At 41.6% G+C, this 18,307-nt stretch overlaps 2 protein-coding genes across 8 annotated transcripts in view; both read right to left on the bottom strand.

The window, feature by feature from the left end:
• The window catches only part of LOC133468915 (ankyrin-3-like), a 119,387-nt gene extending 111,217 nt beyond the window's left edge, over positions 1-8,170 (bottom strand). Inside the window, exon 1 of the mRNA XM_061755257.1 lies at positions 7,923-8,170. Within this exon, the coding sequence (XP_061611241.1) occupies positions 7,923-7,958 (36 nt within the window). The 5' untranslated portion in view covers positions 7,959-8,170. The remainder of the gene's footprint in view (positions 1-7,922) is intronic.
• Positions 8,171-9,114: 944 nt separating this feature from the next.
• Positions 9,115-18,144, bottom strand: acsl5 (acyl-CoA synthetase long chain family member 5). 7 transcript variants are annotated; one of them, XM_061755301.1, is made up of 22 exons: positions 18,000-18,144; positions 16,984-17,027; positions 16,225-16,398; positions 16,021-16,132; positions 14,739-14,803; positions 14,557-14,658; positions 14,385-14,484; positions 13,002-13,180; positions 12,883-12,915; positions 12,281-12,332; positions 12,131-12,204; positions 11,982-12,059; positions 11,057-11,191; positions 10,814-10,948; positions 10,648-10,743; positions 10,237-10,309; positions 10,071-10,159; positions 9,883-9,999; positions 9,664-9,807; positions 9,498-9,599; positions 9,346-9,417; positions 9,115-9,264 (listed from the first exon to the last, which is right to left on the bottom strand). In XM_061755301.1, the coding sequence occupies exons 3-22, from the start codon at positions 16,378-16,380 to the stop codon at positions 9,133-9,135; spliced, it is 2,046 nt and encodes a 681-aa protein (XP_061611285.1). In that variant the 5' UTR covers positions 16,381-16,398; positions 16,984-17,027; positions 18,000-18,144; the 3' UTR covers positions 9,115-9,132. The 7 variants fall into 7 exon arrangements, with proteins under 7 accessions (XP_061611285.1, XP_061611288.1, XP_061611283.1 ...); XM_061755304.1 differs by having other exon boundaries at positions 16,225-16,395; XM_061755299.1 differs by having other exon boundaries at positions 16,984-16,999; positions 18,000-18,124.
• Positions 18,145-18,307: the final 163 nt, after the last annotated feature.

The following is an 18,307-nucleotide window of genomic DNA, read 5'->3' as shown; positions in this document are numbered from 1 at the left end:
ATCATAAAATGAGCCGTCAAATTGCATGGCTCAGCTGGCCCATATAGTATGTCTGTTGTGGATCTTAACAGGGATGCGCTTTCAACTCACTGAAGCAGCAAAAAAATAAAAAAATAAAATCATCCTGACAAATGATCTTGAATGAATCGATAAAATCGATTAATTGCCCAGCCCTAATTGATCGTCACTTTTCCCCTCAGTCCAACGTCCAGCACTATTGTCAGTTCAAACATCACAATTAAGGGCCATGAGGCGCTGGTGATGTTTTCAAAACATAAAAAACAAATTAAAGTTAGCGGTGCCTGACGAGCGGCACAGGCGGGATATTGTCCTTTCAGGCGTCCATTAGTGGGAATTAATGGACTCCTCGGAGACAACCGGCACCCCATCCAGCGGTCGCCTTTAATGGACACCTCGGCAGACGTATACCTATAACATCCCTGACAATGACGACGTACGTAGAGGAAGAAGAGCGTTCAACACGCTTATGACAAAAACATGCTAAATGCTACGTTTTGATCACAAATGCTTCCGTCCTTCTAATTACATTACAGAGTTGCACAGGTTGGGAAAACCACAACAAACACTTGGAGTGCTTTGATGTGAATTGAAATGTGTTTTGATGAGTCCTAATGGCTTTTAAATGGGGTTTATGCTGTCACCTTTGGGATGAACAATAAAGTTGTATTCCCTTTTAGAGCAGATTTAAGGGACGGAAGCTAGTTGGACTTTTTCCATACAAGAAAAAAAAAAAATCAGCCATACCAGAAAATCATCACACTTCCTCAGTGTCCAACCGGATTTCTCTGACGTCATCCCTACTAGTGCTCACAGTCACTCGGCAGCATATTTGTATTGTATCTCAATATTGGTACAATAGATTGTGATAGTGCTGGATGATAAGGCCTTGAAATAAAATCTCAAATGTTTTGCACAAAAATCTGATGTCTGGTTTTAATATATTTTTTACCCTTTGATTATAGAAAACGCAAAAGATATAATTCAAATCCATCCATCCATTTTCTGAGCCGCTTCTTAATTTAACTCCCTTGTTCTTGTTGCTTTAAAAAAAAAAAAAAAAAAGCCACTTGTTGACAATGTGTCACTAAGTTGACAACATCAACTGTGGAAGCAGGCGCATTTAACTCCAGAACTTGCAGAAAAAAAAAAAGAAAAAAAAAAGATCCTGATAAAACCTGAATCAATCAATATAATCCATGAATTGCTCGAGTATACAGTATTCATTTCAGCAATTCAGTTACAATATTTCTTTAATATTCTGATGGCAACTTCATCTCTTGGGATTCACGCACATTTTATGCACATCTGCGACTGTTAGCCGCCATTAGCTTGGCAATTACCGCACATGCCAACCCTTCCGTGCTAACTAAACGCGTCCTGCCAAGAGGAAACAACTGCATGTTGTATTTGGTTGCTACGGCATCGCTACTGCACGTCAGTAGATGGCCATGGAAACAACAACTTCATCTCCATGGAAACCACATCAAAGAAACCAGGAAGAAGCAAACGGCTCCTTGTTGAGGATCCCTTGGCCCTGAACTGACTCCTTTTCCAAAATGTCACAGCGGTAGGAAAGGTTATCAAGGAATAAAATAGGCTCATTTACGCAGTAGAGGAGGAATCCCATGTGCACATTCACACACACGCACACACACCTACACGCACAACCTCACGCACACAAGTGAGATAAAGCAGACACACAAACATGAGTCACAAAGAGACTTTCCATGTTTTACAAACCGTCTTTGTCTCGGCACAAATGGCGTCATACTTGAACAGGGTCTCAACCTAGCACTGCGACAAACTATCATTATGGAAAATTATTGTTTTTGCTTGGCTTTGTGGTACATTATGGATAGATAGACTAGCGTCAGAGGTTGATTTTTTTATTAAATCAGCAGACCTTCAAAATGAACTCTGCCGCTCCTTAAATTTAACGGATGTGTTGAAAGAACTTTGTGAAAGGGCAACTGTTTCACAAACAGTCAACAATGCTGTCAAAATAATGTTTGTTCATACTGGCCTCCCCCAAAAAAAACTACTGTAAAAGCTGTAATGTGCATGCCAGGCCACTAGTTGGCAATATAAAGAAACACGATCTGGAACAACTAAGTCATCTGAAGAACTCATGCAACTACAACACAATTCCAGTTTTTTTTTATTATTCTTTTCACAGATGACTGTTTTCTGCATTTTGACAGAAATGCTAATACTGAATGCTAATACTAAAGGCTTCCCAATTGAGTTTCAAATGTTTTCAGGCTCCCCAAAAAGCTGTTGTCGTTTAAACAAGCGCAATCATTTTCGTAAATTTTTCTGTGGTTGTATTTTACTATCGTAATATTTAAAGTTATGTAGCAGTATCATAGTTTCTATAAAAATAGTATGCTCGACATTAATATGTTTTAAAGGAAGACATTTTTCCTTTCTTCTTTAATTCCGCAGATATGGACGTGCATCGTAGTTGGTATTCTCGCAACGTATCAATTATCCACCATCATTCCAGTCCCCAAGAAACCTACAATCTCAGGTCTAAATGACTACAGGCCTGTCGCCTTGACATCTGTGGTCATGAAGTCCTTTGAACGTCTCGTGCTGGACCACCTCAAGAGCGTCACAGGTCCCTGACTGGACCCCATGCTGTTTGCCTACCGAGCGAACAGGTCTGCGGATGATGCAGTCAACATGGGACTGCACTTCATCCTAGAACACCTCGACAGTGCAGGGACCTACGCGATGATCCTGTTTGTGGACTTCAGTTCAGCGTTCAACACCATCATCCCCGAACTCCTTTCCTCCAAGTTTCTCCAGCTCAGCGTCTCGCCTGCCATCTGCCAGTGGATTTACAGCTTCCTGACGGGCAGGACACAGCAGGTGAGGCTGGGAGAGACCACCTCCTGAAGTTTGCAGATGACACCACTATCATCGGCCTCATCAAGGACGGTGACGAGTCTGCATATCGACAGGAAGTGGAGTGGCTGGAGCTGCGGTGCTGGTCAGCTCTTCCAGCTCCTTCCCTCAGGTAGGCGCTACCGATCAATGCAAACTAGAACTAGTAGACATTCCAACAGCTTCTTCCCTCTTCCAATCAACTCCTTAAACAGCTAACCTACAATTTCATTGCAACATGCTGCCAATTTTTGTTGTCACATTTCTGTCGGGCCAATTATATATTTACTCGTGCACTCACTGTAGTAGTCTCACCACGCTGCACTATTTGCATATCTGTTGTTGACCAATACTGGCCACTCATGCCAGAGTAGCAACTGCCCCATTTGCACACTGACTGAGGAGTATCTGCAACATTTGCACAATCAACAATGTACCAGTGTACTAGTCACTTTAAACTCCAAACATTCCTTGTCTCGGTGCCCTTTGCACAATGGTCATTGCACCGGACTATTGCTATATTAGTCATTCGAACTGCTCTAAGTGCTAGAGGACTCTGCATCTTTTTGCACAATTGTCAAAAAATAATAATAATTTGTACCGGCATTATCAGATAACTAGCAACCCTTTATTGCTCAGTGACTGTTTTTGTCAATGTCTTTATGTCTCAAAAGTGTTCTCTGTCAATTGACTGTCTGTTGTCCCCTTTCACACCGCCTATCATCATCAGCAATGTTATACCCGAGTCGTCTTTGTCATTTGGTTTTTCGATAGGCAAAGCGGGGAGAAAGAAAATCGATTCAAATCGTGAATCAGATTTTTGTGAGAAAAAAAATATATTTTATTTACTGCCATATCACATTGGGTTATGGCAGTGATTCAAAGTGTGGCACAGAGCGTCCCTCTCGTGGTATGTGAAAGAATCACTGCCAAAGTACAGTTCAGTTGTAATTTACTTTTTAATACAATACATTCGCATTTATTCTTTAAGAACTTTTAGTTTTTAACTTAGATTTTAGGTACATGTGCAATACATTTTAATTCAATCATTATATGAGTAGCTTTACTAAATAAACTTTATAAACTCCTCTGCCTCGTTTTTGATGACACGTAGGCTTTCTGCGCTACTGCAATTTAATGCCAGTCATGATGGTGTTACTTAGAGAGCTAGGTTTTTTTCAGGTGGTACTTGGTGTAAAAGGTTTGAGAACCACTGCCCGAGTGTACAATTTAACACCCTACACTCAATTATCTTGCCCTATTGCATTGAAAGCAAACACTGGCGATGACATCACCTAGTTGCTGGATTGCTGTGTGAAAGACAGACACAAACATGTCCTGCTCCACTGTGTTCTGTGGGAAATCTGGCAGACAATGTGGAATTTTGTGTGAAAGAAGCAACTTACAGTATATCTTCAGTCAAATCCCACATTTACCTGAAACTTTGTTTTCATTTCATACACTCAATTATATCAGTTTGTCAGTCATCCACATTGTTACTATACTGAGGACAATTAAACCCGTTGTCTGGTGACACTAGCTTGCCAGCGCTGAGCTGGTGTTTACTGGTTCCATGACAATAGCCGGCACGGAGAGGCACTCGCCGCCGCCACCAACGAAGCGACGTGCTGAGTCAGCCCGACGAGACTTTTCTCCTCACAATGAGGGCGGACGACTGTGAATAGCTCCCGCGACGTAAATCCAAACACAACGGCCCGAGCTTTTGTGCGCACGCTCGCGAACTTTCACAGCGCTCGTCAACAAGCAGTGTGGAGACTCAGTGTTTAGAAGGCCAAGGAATGAGAGCATAGAAGTTGTTTCCTGCGTATGTCATCCCAGTGGAGCTGGGCGATTAATCGATTTTATCGATTAATTTTAGTTTATTTGTAAGGACACATGAAGCAGTTTGGAGTCCAGTATGAGTTGCCCCTCCCCCAATATATAAAAACGTAAGCGCTTTCGATTGCATCGACGGTTATCCGCTATTTGCCTTATCATAAGCCTGCACCCTAAAAATGCATCTTTCCCTCAGAAAGTCCACTGGCATGGCTGCTTTAGAGCGCCTTCTTGTTGTGACTTGGAAAAGCCCTGCACGGGATATATTCCAGCCAATGGAAGCATTTAGTGGATAGCTTGTCGAGGCTCAAAAATGTTGTCGTGTGTAGACAAAAGAAAGATTCTAGATGCAGTATCATCCATTTTTCCAGGTTGTAGTCGATATTTGATTGACATTTGACAGTTAAGCGTGGTTTCAGCGCCTTCGGCGGACTTACAACGTTTGGGAGCCGAGATAACGGCCTAATATTTCATGAGTTGGAAGCCTCATTTTAGATACTTTTAGATTTGGATACTTTATGATTCAAATTTCTCAGTGTTGTTAAAAACACTATTTTCTGTGGTGTGTCAAATTTAGAAAGTATGCGCTTTAAAGCTGCAAATATTTTGCCAAGATTGCCTTGCCTCACCTGTACAACTCTACAAAAGAGTGTGAGAGAGCTAGCGTATTTACTGAGGATCACGTTTACATACATTTTGATAAAAGGGAATTTTTTTTTCCAAGAGGAAGCACTTATTTTCACATTATCTGTGAAAGAAGTTCTGTGGAAGTTGATGCAAGTTCCAGAAGGAAAAGGAAAACAATCAAACAAAAATTATTTTGAAGAAGACATTTGCTTTTTCCAAAAGCAAAGGAGGAAAAAACTATTAAAATCAAAAATTGGATTTTTTGATTTGTTAATCACCAAGTCCCACATCACAGTCTTGCATATTGTCTCTGAGACACTGGTGGAGGGGTCTAGTATTTGTAGCCATTAGCGCTAATGCTAGTGCCTCGAACGAGCTGTGGTCAACCATTAATCCACACAGACTGACAAACATGCTGCTTTGACTTGTACAACGCCATATTAAAGTCAGCACTCTTCCCTGACTGACCCACAAAAACAGACACAGTAACTTTAATGGGAGCAATGTCTTTCTGTACACATGACACTTTTACAGCAAGGGAGCATAAGCTACAATATTGGAATACCTGCAGGAAGTGAAAAGTTAAGAAAACGGAGTTGCTTGCAGCTATCACAGCTTTCGCTCTTCTAGGAAGATTTTTTTAACGTTGGTTCTCAACCAGTGTGATGTGACGTATCCCAGTACTTAGTGTACATAGACTACCTGGACCTTTTTGGTCCAAAGCGTGACTTCAAAGTACAAAACTAAGTGCTATATACCATATCAGTGTAGATTGTATGTTAAAGTTTGCTTCAAGAAGAGTGTTACACAAATATCAAGAAAAAGCTTCCCGCTCTAGACGGTTCTTGACAATGCAAACTTATGTTCGCCATACATTCAAATTATTTTTATAATAAAGCCAAAAGGAAAAGAAAAGTGCATTTGAAGCCAACAGAAGCCGTTGTGAGTAACAAAACACGAAGAAACGATCGAGAGAAACCATCAGTAGTCTTTTTACTGCGATGAAGATGAAACGTTAGCCTGCTTGCATTATCAGAAGAAACAAGTTTGATGGTTCAGTGCATAATGACACACCAAAGGACATTGACTCCATTAAATGAGCTACGGATACACACACACACACATACACATTGTGTTTCTCAACAGCAGTGATGATTAACCAGGACAACAGTGGCGGTTAGAGACCCGACGCAAATATCAAAACTTTCTTGCCCCTAAAAATGTTTAGAAGTGCCAACAGTATATTACTACTGTGGTGCCTTGACGTATGAGTTTAATTCATTCCGTGAAAACGCTTGTAACTCAAAATTGAATTCAAGCTTTAATGTGAAGCAAAGTTGGAAAATCCATAACACAGACTGTACATACAGAATATATCTCCATTTTTATTCACATTTTAGTTCAGTAATCTTAACACATATTTAGAAAACATATACAGTAGCTTACATTGGATGGTGTTGATTGTTGCCGTGTTATTATATTAAATATACACACGTGTCAGAAATGTAGGATTTCTTGACAGCTAACTCCCACTATGCTAACCGCTATCTAGCCTTGAGGCTAAAGTTAGGCAAAGTCAACGCTCTTTTAGCTAAACTAAGCCAAGCTATCAACTATACTGGGTAATTAAGAGAAAGTTTCAAATTTAATTTCCACTTGTCTTTGCACCCAGTTAGGTAGTAAGAGATGTGCGACCTGTAGGGATCATAGTTGTTTATGAGCCACTTTGTCATCGTGTCGTGTCATTGCCACTGCATCCGAAGTTTCTCTATACCCTGTCAACTTTTAGCCTTCATCCTAGCACATCAAAGGAGATTGGACAATTTATAACATAGCTGATATTAACAATTATACAGAAAAAAAACAACAAAAAAGCGAGTCAGTCTGCTTGTCTTTCCGTTTCAAGCCTAGCTTATCCTCCCAATCTCGGCCCCCATGGCAGACCAACAAAAAAAACTATCTGAAGGTGTGAATATGCGCATGGATGGTTATCTGTCTATATGTGGCCTGCGATTGCCTGTCGCCACTGTTCCCAAAGTCAGATTGGATAGGCTACACATCAACCGTGACCCTAATGAGGCCATGACAAGTGCTACAGAAAATTAATAGTTGGATGGATGATGGATGATTTTAAATGTTATTTTTCACTTGTATTTTTTTTTTCCAGTTAATGTGCCTGTAATGATTTTGTGTGTGCCTTCTGCAACAAGGGACCAATTAGTATCAATTAATGTAAAACACACAATTGGCAGACATAGCATTTATTTTAAAAAGGCATGATAATAAATTATGCTAAATTGCTGCTCCTCCGTTTGAGAGCACTTCGACAACCACTAATTTGTGTCATGTGTGGGCTGCTTGCACTCAGAAGACTCAATTCAAACCATGTAAATGTTTGTGGACAGTTGAACTAACGGCAGACATTTGCAATAAACAAGGGCAAGTTTGTGTGTTTTTTTTTTTTTAAAGCTATTTTTTTAAGCTAACATCAGCTGGACTGTGGTGGAGTGACAAATAGGGAGGGGCGGGGTCGTCCGTCTTCTCCTTACCTGTAGACGGCGGACACCTGTGGCGGGAGAAGCCATATTGGCTTCCAGGTGACTTCACTCCACGGACGATTCCAGCACGAAATCCACTTAAATCCGAAAACGACCCACACCAGGAACGAGGGGGAAACGGGAGGAGCGCCCGTCCTGGCCGCCGGAGAGTGTGTGAACGTGAGTGGGTCAACCGCCGGACGTACGAGCGAATAACGACTACGCTTCCTCCTCCAGTCAGTCAAGCGTCTGGAAAAGTAGCAGAGTGAGCACCCCCACCAACCCGGGTCACATGGAGCCGTCCACACGCGACATGTGACGTCACACAATGGCCATCAACAGCACTGGCGAGAAATTCTTTATACATGGGGGGGGGGGAAGAAAAGCTTCCTAACCAACCTTTGCCCACTTGGTTAAATTCATCTCTATAAATCTCAATCCCTACTTGAAATTACAATTATGAAATGTATAACTAAGTTTATGATCTCTCTATTTTTTTGCTTAAATCCGTGATCCAATTTATGCCCTGACCAAAATGCTCAAATATGAGATTTTCTGGATTTTGGCCCTTTAAATACCAAGTTAGTATTTTTTGAATTTTGAAAAAAAAAAAATTTTTTTAAATGCATGGGTGACATTGACCAGTTAACATTCTTGGTGTACCAAACTGAGTATTACCTTGCATGTGTACCTAATCAATACCAGTTTATATACACCTTTACGTATATTTTACATTCCAATACCCATTTTATTAGTTTACATATTAGACTACGGTAATGAAATGGTAACAGCGGAGAGATGTCATGATGAGGTCAAGGAGTGTGACGAGACTGCTGAAAGTTATAAATGGAATCATCATCATTAGTCTTGCACTTTAGCTGCGTTGTCTGAAACTTTCCTGTGGAACTCTTCCCCCTCCCCTCGCTGAAAAAAAACTTTCACATGACCTTCCACACGACACTACGAATGTAAAGTGTTACAATAGTATATAAAATGTTAGGGAGAAAAGTTGTATTGTAACAATTTAAACTTGTTCGTGATGTCTACTGTAACCTTAGCTGCTTTTGATAAACCCTACATGTATTCCGTCATGTGCTTCAGTTTTCTACCACATGAGAGCAGTGGTGGCTTAATACATGAAGTGAAGCTGAGTCCTTGTAAGTGAATGGTTAAAGGTTTTGGCTGTGAAATGAGATTTGACACGTTGTAAAGTAGAGTCCATTTATTGTGCGTACAGTTGATCAATTTGCATGCGGAAGACAGACTTGAGCTCAGCCCTCTTGGCCTTCAGTGTGGGGGTCAAGAGGCCATTCTCAATGGTGAACTGCTCAGGGTGTAGGTACGCATCCTTCACCTGCACAGGGATGACATTTAACGCATGAATAGATAGATGTTGAGAACAGCTATTTTTACTTGCATCTGTTGAAGCAGTTACCTGCTCAAAGGACTTCAGTCCTGCTTCTTTGCCCAGACTGATCATCTCTGAGATAACAGCTTTCTTTATTTCCTTCAAGAACAAAAACAAACCATTAAGTTTCAATGAGAACCTTCTTCACGTTTTCTCTGAGAATCACACAGCAGCATTGCCTTGTTTTTGCAGAGTTCTTCAATGGAGCCCTGGATTCCAAGGTTCTTGGCAAAACCCGGCAAGACCTCCGGATCGGGGACCACAACTGCAACCAGGAAGGCCTGGGGGAGCGTTTTTCCAACTTTAGAGACTGTTGGTTGTGTGCAGGTTTCACAACGGTCTCACCTGTAGACTGTCTCCGTGCACATAGACTTGGGCCACGGGGGCACTGCGCACATAGACGTTTTCAATCTTCTCTGGTGCGACGTATTCGCCCTGAGCCAGCTTGAAAATGTTCTTCTTGCGGTCGATGATCTTTAGAACTCCACTCTGGTCACCAGGACAAAACCAGTTGCCAGTCCCAATAGTTAAAAAGCAAACAAAAACAAGAATTGAGGTCCTTACCGGCAGCCATTTCCCAATGTCTCCAGTGTGGAGCCAACCATCATTATCCAAAGCCTCAGCAGTCTTCTCTGGGTCTTTCAAGTAACCCTTGAACACATTTGTACCCTTGATGCACACCTGTAGAAAACCAAATCCAGGCACTTTAGTAAACCTATACCGTAATTTCTTCAAAAACTTTCCAAACTCACCTCGCCTTCACCATTGGATGAAAAGTAATTCATCTCTTCCACATCCACCAGCTTCACCACATTACAAGGCAGAGGTACGCCGACGTGTCCTACAGTAAACACATCACAACCATCATTGCGGCTTCCCTTTATGCAGATGAAGTAAAGCGATTGGAATTCATCCTACCAGAAGTGGCGTCTCCCGGCATGGTGAAGGTGCAGCCAGCCGTGCACTCCGTTTGGCCGTACGCTTCAAAGATCTACAAGCAGTCATGGGAGAAGCAGTGGATTTCATGGAGAGACAATGCTCATGCACTCTAGTCTCCCAAACATGAGCACACCTTTATCATTAATTCTCCAACTGAGTGCACATAACCGCAGTAACCCAAAATAGAAAGTCCTGTGACTTTCAATTGGTTGTCCTTTGCCAACATTTGCGCCAGTGGCTTGGGATCTACTGAGACTCATTGGCCCATTGACAATCACCCTGCAATTAACTCAAGCAGTTTGCAGCTGTAGTCTACCATTTGTTCCAATAAAGCTCTTTTTGAAGACTTGATTGATAAGCTCTGCAGTTTATGACGTTTAACAATTTTACCTGGCAACCAAGCGAGGCCCTGAGGAAGTCCAGCACTGTAGGAGAGATGGGCGCTGCCCCCGTAACCATGACTCGCACTTGTCCACCCAGAGACTCCTAATAAAAATGCCACGTCAGTCACTTTCTGGTCATAGTTTTGTTCCATCATGATGAGACGTGGTTGTACCTGTACTTTGCGGAAGATGAGCTTGTCCCAAAGGCTGTTGTTCCGGACGATGCCCTCCCGCACCTCGGCCAGTTTCCTCTGCGCCGCAAAGTTGAGCAGCCATTTTTTGAAAGGTGTTGTAGCACCACTCTGCACCTGGATAAGGAAGAGAATGGACCTTATGAGTATTTTATTTTTTTTTTTTTAATTATATAAACTTCAGGATGTGTCACGTCAAGCATGTCCACAAAAGGCACCGCTAACTTTGTCGTAGACCCGGTTGAGAAGTCGCGGCACGACTGGGAAGATGGTGGGTTGAAGGGTCTTCATGTCATCCGGCAGCAATCTGATGTCCCCCTGGAAGAAGCCAACTCGAGCACCGGCACCAAACACGACAATCTGCGGGAAAAAGTAGCAGGAGGTGGGGGGGGGGGACTCGTGTCACATGACTGGACTCAAGTCACAAATTGACCAATTTCCAGACTTGCTTGGATAAAACTTCTGAAAGACTTTGGCTAAACTTGTATTTGGACTGCAGGAACTATTGTTTGAATTTTTTTTTAGGGTGATTTAGTCAGGGGCCAAACGGCACAGCTGAGAAGATGCATTCACACCAGTTTGTGGTTCACAAATTCCTAATTCACATTTTTCCTGCATTATCTATCGTCAGTTATTTTGGTTGGGTTTTTTTGTGTGCCCTTTCTACCATGCTGTAAGATGCCACAAAATGATGCCAAAGTCCTGACTAATATAGTGATTGGTGTCAAGGAAGTATGATGAATCTTGACAGGAAACTATGTTAGGGAGGAGCGAGGTTTAGCCTGGGTTGTTCGTAGAATTTGAGAATGTCTTTGCTGCATTTATTCAAGATCAAATCAAGTTGAAGCCATTAAGTATCAGAGACGAGTTTGAAATTATACTGGTTTTGGAATCATATTTTGTGGTCTTTACAGCTCAACATTTAGAGGGGGTGTCAATTACTTTTGTTCGTTCACTGTTCGCATGGTCTCCATCTCACACAAAGAGCAGGGGTTAATTGTAATACTTTGGAAAGGTTCAGAAACCTGTCAGGTACACTCTGCAACACTGAACCTTTTAGTTCAAGGAACTACAAGTACCAAGTGCCTTAGGTAGAAACGCTTCGAGCGCAACAAGAATCAACTTTTACATCATCAAGTGAAGTTCTTACCTGTACGACTCTTTCAAACATGTGCGCTAACGGCAGGAACGAAATGCTAACGTCCTCGGTATTTGGAACAATGGCCGTCTATGGGGACACAGAGACAGTTTGCAGTTTGCAATGCAATTGAAAGTTGCATTTTGCCCGAAAAAGATTACCTCAAAGGTTTTGAGGACACCAGCAGCATCAGCGACGACATTCTCATGAGTCAGCATCGCACCCTTGGGATTTCCTTTCAAAAGGATGTTAAACAGAACATTAGATCACTTTAAATGTCACAAAAACATGGTGAGTGGAGTTATGTTCACCTGTAGTTCCACTGGTGAAGCAGACAATGCTGAGGTCTTGCGGTTTTGGAGGCTGTGGTAGACAAGAAAACAGTCTCAGCGTGCGCCATCATTAAATAATCAATCATCCTCGATGGCCGTGACACAAACAGAAGCATTGACCTACACTGCAAAAACGCAAGTCTTACCTAGTGAATCCATCTTATTTCTAGTGAAAACCTTACTGTGCTTGTTTTAAGATACAAGATCTTATCAAGGAAAGTCATACTTGTTTCATTGGCATTCATTTCATTTTCACTTGACAAGATTTTTGTTTTGTTTTTAGGGAAAAATAAAAACAAAAGTCCAAACCATCTTAAACTAATCACAAAGATGTTTTCACAAAATAAGATTTGGATTTTTTGCAATTTACACTTTATTCCGAACTAGTAGAGATGACGTACTTGGCAAAGTTGTATGCAGTTATATTGCGTTTTTTGTGTAGTATTGATGGTTTCTATAACTGCAACGTGCTAGCTGTGGTATTAAGAGTTGAATTATGTTTGGCAAGTCCCCACTGGAGGCCCAGGTACCAAATAAACAGTCTGCCACCGCATTTTATAGAAATTAATAAAATCAATTACCACTGGCTTCTGGGGGTTGCTTTTCCCTGCAGCCTGTGTAGCACAAAAGAAATTTAGTCCAGCCCGTAAATAATAACCAGCCCATTACTTTTGATCATGTACAAGTGACGCTTTGATACCTCCACATCCTGCATGGACACCACATCCACACCGCATTTGGCGCCCCGCTCTGCCAAGTTAAAGTCGAACGGGTCCATGACGACGATTGTTTTTAGAGAGAGGGTCTGGCCTTTCTCACTGCTCTGCAGCAGAACTTCTGCCTTTTTCTGGTTATCGCACAACACCGTAGAGATGCCAGCTAAAACACACGAAACAAGTAGTAAACGACAAAGAGCTCAAATAAAATTAAAGCAGCTAAATCTAAAATGTATCAAACTCGAGGCCCGGGGGCCAGATCATAACGCATCTCACACAGCGTTTCCCAACCACTGTGGAGTGAGAGCATCAGGTGAGCTGCGGGATATTATCCAATTTCACTTAATTGAAAAATCATGCTCTACAAATAATGCATCTTTGTTCATCTAACTACACCAACATTGTATAGTGAGGAACAACAATTAAATGCTGTTTCACTGGATAAAATTAACATGCATCCACCTGTTGCAATTGATACAACACAACAGCTTTGTGTTCAACAGGCCCAGATTCACACCATCCTGATCCTTCAGTATATAAACGGACTTTTTCCTGGGAAACACGAAGGGGCCTCTTCAGAAAGTTAAACCTTTATACCACCTTTCCTTATCAGAAAAGGTCATCGGGTCACGGAATTAAAAAGGGGAAAAAAAAAAAAAAACAGCACCATTTCAAATGTTTTCAACTCCACTTTTCTCAAACAGACATCGTGATGTAAATCTCTCGCATCAAACTATTTTCCAAAGATTGACTAAAAAAAGTGTTGCTTTGATCAATGCGCACCTGCATTTATTTCAATCAGGCTGTCGCCAACAGTGGGAATCACTTAAGCTAAACTTTGATGTAAAAATTCACTGCCCCCAGCTGTCCAATAAATGTCAAATTGGCATTCTATTGTTGTTACGTAAATTATGGGTGACAAAACAATAGCTATGTTGCGGTCCAATATTAACTAATTTTATAGCACAACTGCCACTTACTCGTGATTTGTCGCTTCTACTAAGTCAGTGTTGTGTTTTGCTTCTGTACTAAAGCACCTGCACATAGAGTGTTACATGAATCTGTGGCCTGTTGCTTGAAATAGCGCTGCTGTAAAGGGTTCTGATTAACATTCTTCCGTAAAGCTCGGTCAGGAGTGACCTATGGAAAAGGTGACTTAAAGGTTGCATTGAGGCAATTTTATTTATTTAAATTTGAACAATCTTTTCTACAACTACTTCTAGGTCATCTTGCTCAGATAGAAAAATGAAGATTCCAAAGACAAACTAGTCCAACGACCTTAAAGAGCTTGGATCTTGTGCTCCCGCAGGGAACAAGGAGCTACTGGACTTACTCTCAGCTGTGTAATAAGCAGCATTGCCAATTACCTTGGTCGATAATGAACACCAGAGCGTCAGGACCCAAGGTGTCGTACAGCGGGACCGCCACCATGGAGTAGGTGTAACACGCCTGTTCACCAATAATCCACTGCAAACAAGCAATCCAACAGCAAAATTAATCTCTCGGGGGAGGGCTTCAGGGTGCAACATTATGGCTCACCTCAGGTCTGTTCTGAGCAAAGATGCCGATGAAAGTGTCCGGGGTGGGCTTCAAGCCCCTCTGAAGGAGCCCTGAGCCCAAGTGCTCCGCTCTGTCCGACACCTTCAAAGGCAGGAGAGCTTTTATTGCTCCGCTTTCGTTACAACGCCGAGCTGGATTGAGGCCTCGTGTGGCGTTTTTACCTGTTTGTAGCTGAGCCACTGGTACGGCCTCCCCGCTTTCCTGAAGCCCAAACACGGCCCGTTACCTGCAAGCACGAGAAACCATGAGCTTTACAAACGATGCAAATTTTTGTGCCAAAGGCCACATTCGATTTTTTTCAAAATGGACAGACAGACCACATCATTTATTCTAATGTAATTGACATTTTAACATTTTATCATTAACCAGCTAATTGTAATAAGTACAGTTTTACAAAAAAACATGTATCCAATGAGAAATTCATACAAATGTGACTAAATAAATGCTACATCAACAGATAATCAAGGACTGTATACCATATTTAGCTAGAAAGTCAAATATTAGAAACAGCTTTCTGTATGCCACTGGAAACCACAGCCATGAAAAACATGCTAAAATCTAAATCAATTCCGGGCATGGAAATGGCTGACTCGCATTATAATGACAGTCTTTTCAATATCAAGGCACCACAGTAGAAAACTGACAAGGTGTGACATTTTGCTGCATGCTTTGAATAGGAAAAAAAGTCTATTTAAAAGATATGGATTGCATTAGCTTATGTTCTTAAAACCATCTTTTCAATAGGATATTTTTGTTCTTGGCAACAAATGAGTTGTTGGTGTAGCTTTACCATTTTAGACTAATTTTTTTTTTAAATGCCAAATATCCTCTGGCAAATATTTAATCTATAGCCACTCAACAGCCCAATACTCTGAAATAATAATGATGCTTCAGTGGTTCTATATTGCACTCCTGGTTCAATATAGCACTATTGTACACCACGGGTTTTTTACTGACTGATAGTTCTACGTGGCACCATGGACTTCTTCAGAACTCAAGACCATTTGGTGCTATATAGAACCATTGGACAATTATTATTCTTCATAATTGACCATAGAAAAAAAATAATGTTACACCTCATACATGCATTAAACATTTATGCTGATCAAAACATATTGCACACAACAATTTGCAAGTATAAAATATACTGTACATAGTAGTGCGTGTGTCAGGTGACGTGTGATGTCTGCGAGTGTCTCTGGGCGTGAGTGTACTCAGTGCATTTACATTTTACTGTCCAATAAACAGCTGACCAGTGCATCAGTGACTGGCTCTCTTTTCCCACATGTGAGGGGATTACAGTAAGTATACAGTGGCCTACTGTAAAAACAATCACTACAAACCAACAAAAATCTGCACTATAGCAGGGGAACAATTTAATATTTTGGTTTTATTTAGTTAGCTGTGCTATTGCATACTGTATATATTTCTTAATGAAGTCACCTGACACTTTCAGGCCCCTCTGGAACACCTCATAGATTGTCTTTGCATCAACATAGTAGTAAGCCAGCAGGTTGTTGTTATCCTTGAGCGAGGCCACCTTTCTGGCGCCATCCTAAGGAGAAGAGGATGAAGGACAAATACTTTTTATATATATATTAAAAAAAAAAAAAAAAAAAAAACAGTTAAGGCATCTTTGCATCAAACCTTGATGCCCAGGGTTTGGCATTTGAGGTCAGCAGGTGACCGCAAGGGGCTGGGCCTGGTGTTGAGGTAGAAGAGCGCGGCGGCCGCCAGGGCGAACAGCGAGATGACGGCCGGCGTGGGGAGTGGCGAAAAGAGCACCTGGAAGAGGAACTCCATGGCGCACGCACTCCTCTGCTGGGAGACCAACAAGAGGAGAGACGGGTCGAGTTAGGTTGGGACGTCTCGACTCCGTAGATCGAGGTCAAAGTCAACACCTTGCACAACGGGTCAAACTGTAAATCACAAGGTACTTGCACTCGCCAAAGTCAAAAGCGTAAAAAGTTCTCTCAAAACTAAAATGGGCTTGGAACATGACAATTGTTTTTCTGAAACATCAGTGGAAAGAGTGGCAACCAGACTTCAGATCAGGGATGGGCAAAAATGGCCTGCAGGCCACATATGGCAAAAACAAAATGAGAGCATTTTATTATTTAAAAAAACAAAAAATTACAGCCACATTTTTTATTTTAGCCAATCTGTCCAGTTTCAAAATTAAATTTAGCCCTCAAACAAGTTTGCCCACCCATGGTATAGACTGAACAGCACCAGTAATCCAAGGACAGACCCTTGTGGGACACCACCCCTACCTTTGACACCAATTCACAACATTTGCCAAGTGTAAAGACAACTAACAAGAAAGACATGCAATGGAAAAATAAATATTTGGACAGAGACAAGTTCAAATTATTATTAACGCAACTATACATCAAATGTTCTCACCGGTCGTTGGCCGGTCCTGTCGGCGTGGACACGAAGAACCTCTTCTTCAGTCACAAAGATTGAGAAGTCATAGTAGTCATAAAAATCACACACAGAAGGACCTTTAAACTTTGGCTGTAATAAAGCAGCATGAGTAGAGCCTCTATCGACTGAACTGTGTTCAACAGCCAAAAAAATTGAATTATTATTTTTTTAAACAGCCTATATTTATTGTCTTACATATTTTGATAGCTTCGATCCGATCCAGGATGCCGAGAAGAGAACGGTTTCTAATTTGGTACCGGCAATGCAGCATTTACTCAATGTCATCAATCGCTTGGCTGCTCAACAGCATTTGTCGTCATATGCAGTTATCAGTGCCATTAAAACTGACTCGACAGCAATATACAGAGGGGGCCAAAAGTACTGTAGACAAGTTTGTAATCAACTAATTTTAAAGGAAGGAAGGAAGTCAGAAAAGGAAAGTAGGAGGGAGATCAGGTCGTAAAGAAGGAAAGGTTTGAGGTGGAAGGAAGGCAAACAACGGTTTAGGTGACACAAGAAAGGTGACAATGATGTATAAATGGAAATCCTCGAGGGAAATTGAATTTACATTGTGCTGCATAGATTTTGTGCTGCCCACCACGAAGAACCACAAACTCATGCAGACATGCAAGGAGACATTCAGCATGAACGAGGCGTGCAAACAGTGCTGCACCACTTTCTAACATATGGTGCAAAAATGAAGCAAAATTTGAGCCTACAAATTCCTAATTCACAAGAATTGGCTGCCGGTGAGCCTAATTATAGGCAGAACTCTTCTGAGAAATTGATGAAAATCAATTTTATTTTTTTTCAAAGGCGGTGCACTCATACGCTTTACCCAGAGCACTGTATACACTTGACATAGGTAGCTTGTACTTTAATTGATTATGCAAACACATTGTGTATTATGGGGGCAAATTCTGGCCTCGCACGAGCCTGCGCATGTCAAACAGTATGCTGTTGTTGTGTACGTGTGCTGATGTAAAGATTACCTGGCGAGATGAGCAGAGATGTTTGGGGGGCCCGCGCAGGAAGAGCTAGGTGAGGATCCCTGGTGGAAACGGGCAGCTGCCATTAATGTCACACAATATACACACACAGACTCACCTGCGTTCATTAGCACCTGAGTGCATGCAGCTGTGCGTGTGTGTCAGCACTAGCGTCATTCTTTGTGGAGAACATGTTTTTTTTTTTAATCATCTTCCACACATCCATTTAATTGTTAGCAGAAACTAAACAAAGAAATATTTGTTTATACTGTGTGTGTGCGTATTTTAAGTGTGTTAAAGGCCGAGAAAAG

Source organism: Phyllopteryx taeniolatus, chromosome 19, assembly GCF_024500385.1.
Source record: "Phyllopteryx taeniolatus isolate TA_2022b chromosome 19, UOR_Ptae_1.2, whole genome shotgun sequence".
NCBI lineage: Eukaryota > Metazoa > Chordata > Actinopteri > Syngnathiformes > Syngnathidae > Phyllopteryx > Phyllopteryx taeniolatus.
Note: the sequence above shows the minus strand (reverse complement) of the source record. Positions and strands in the feature narration are given on the sequence as shown.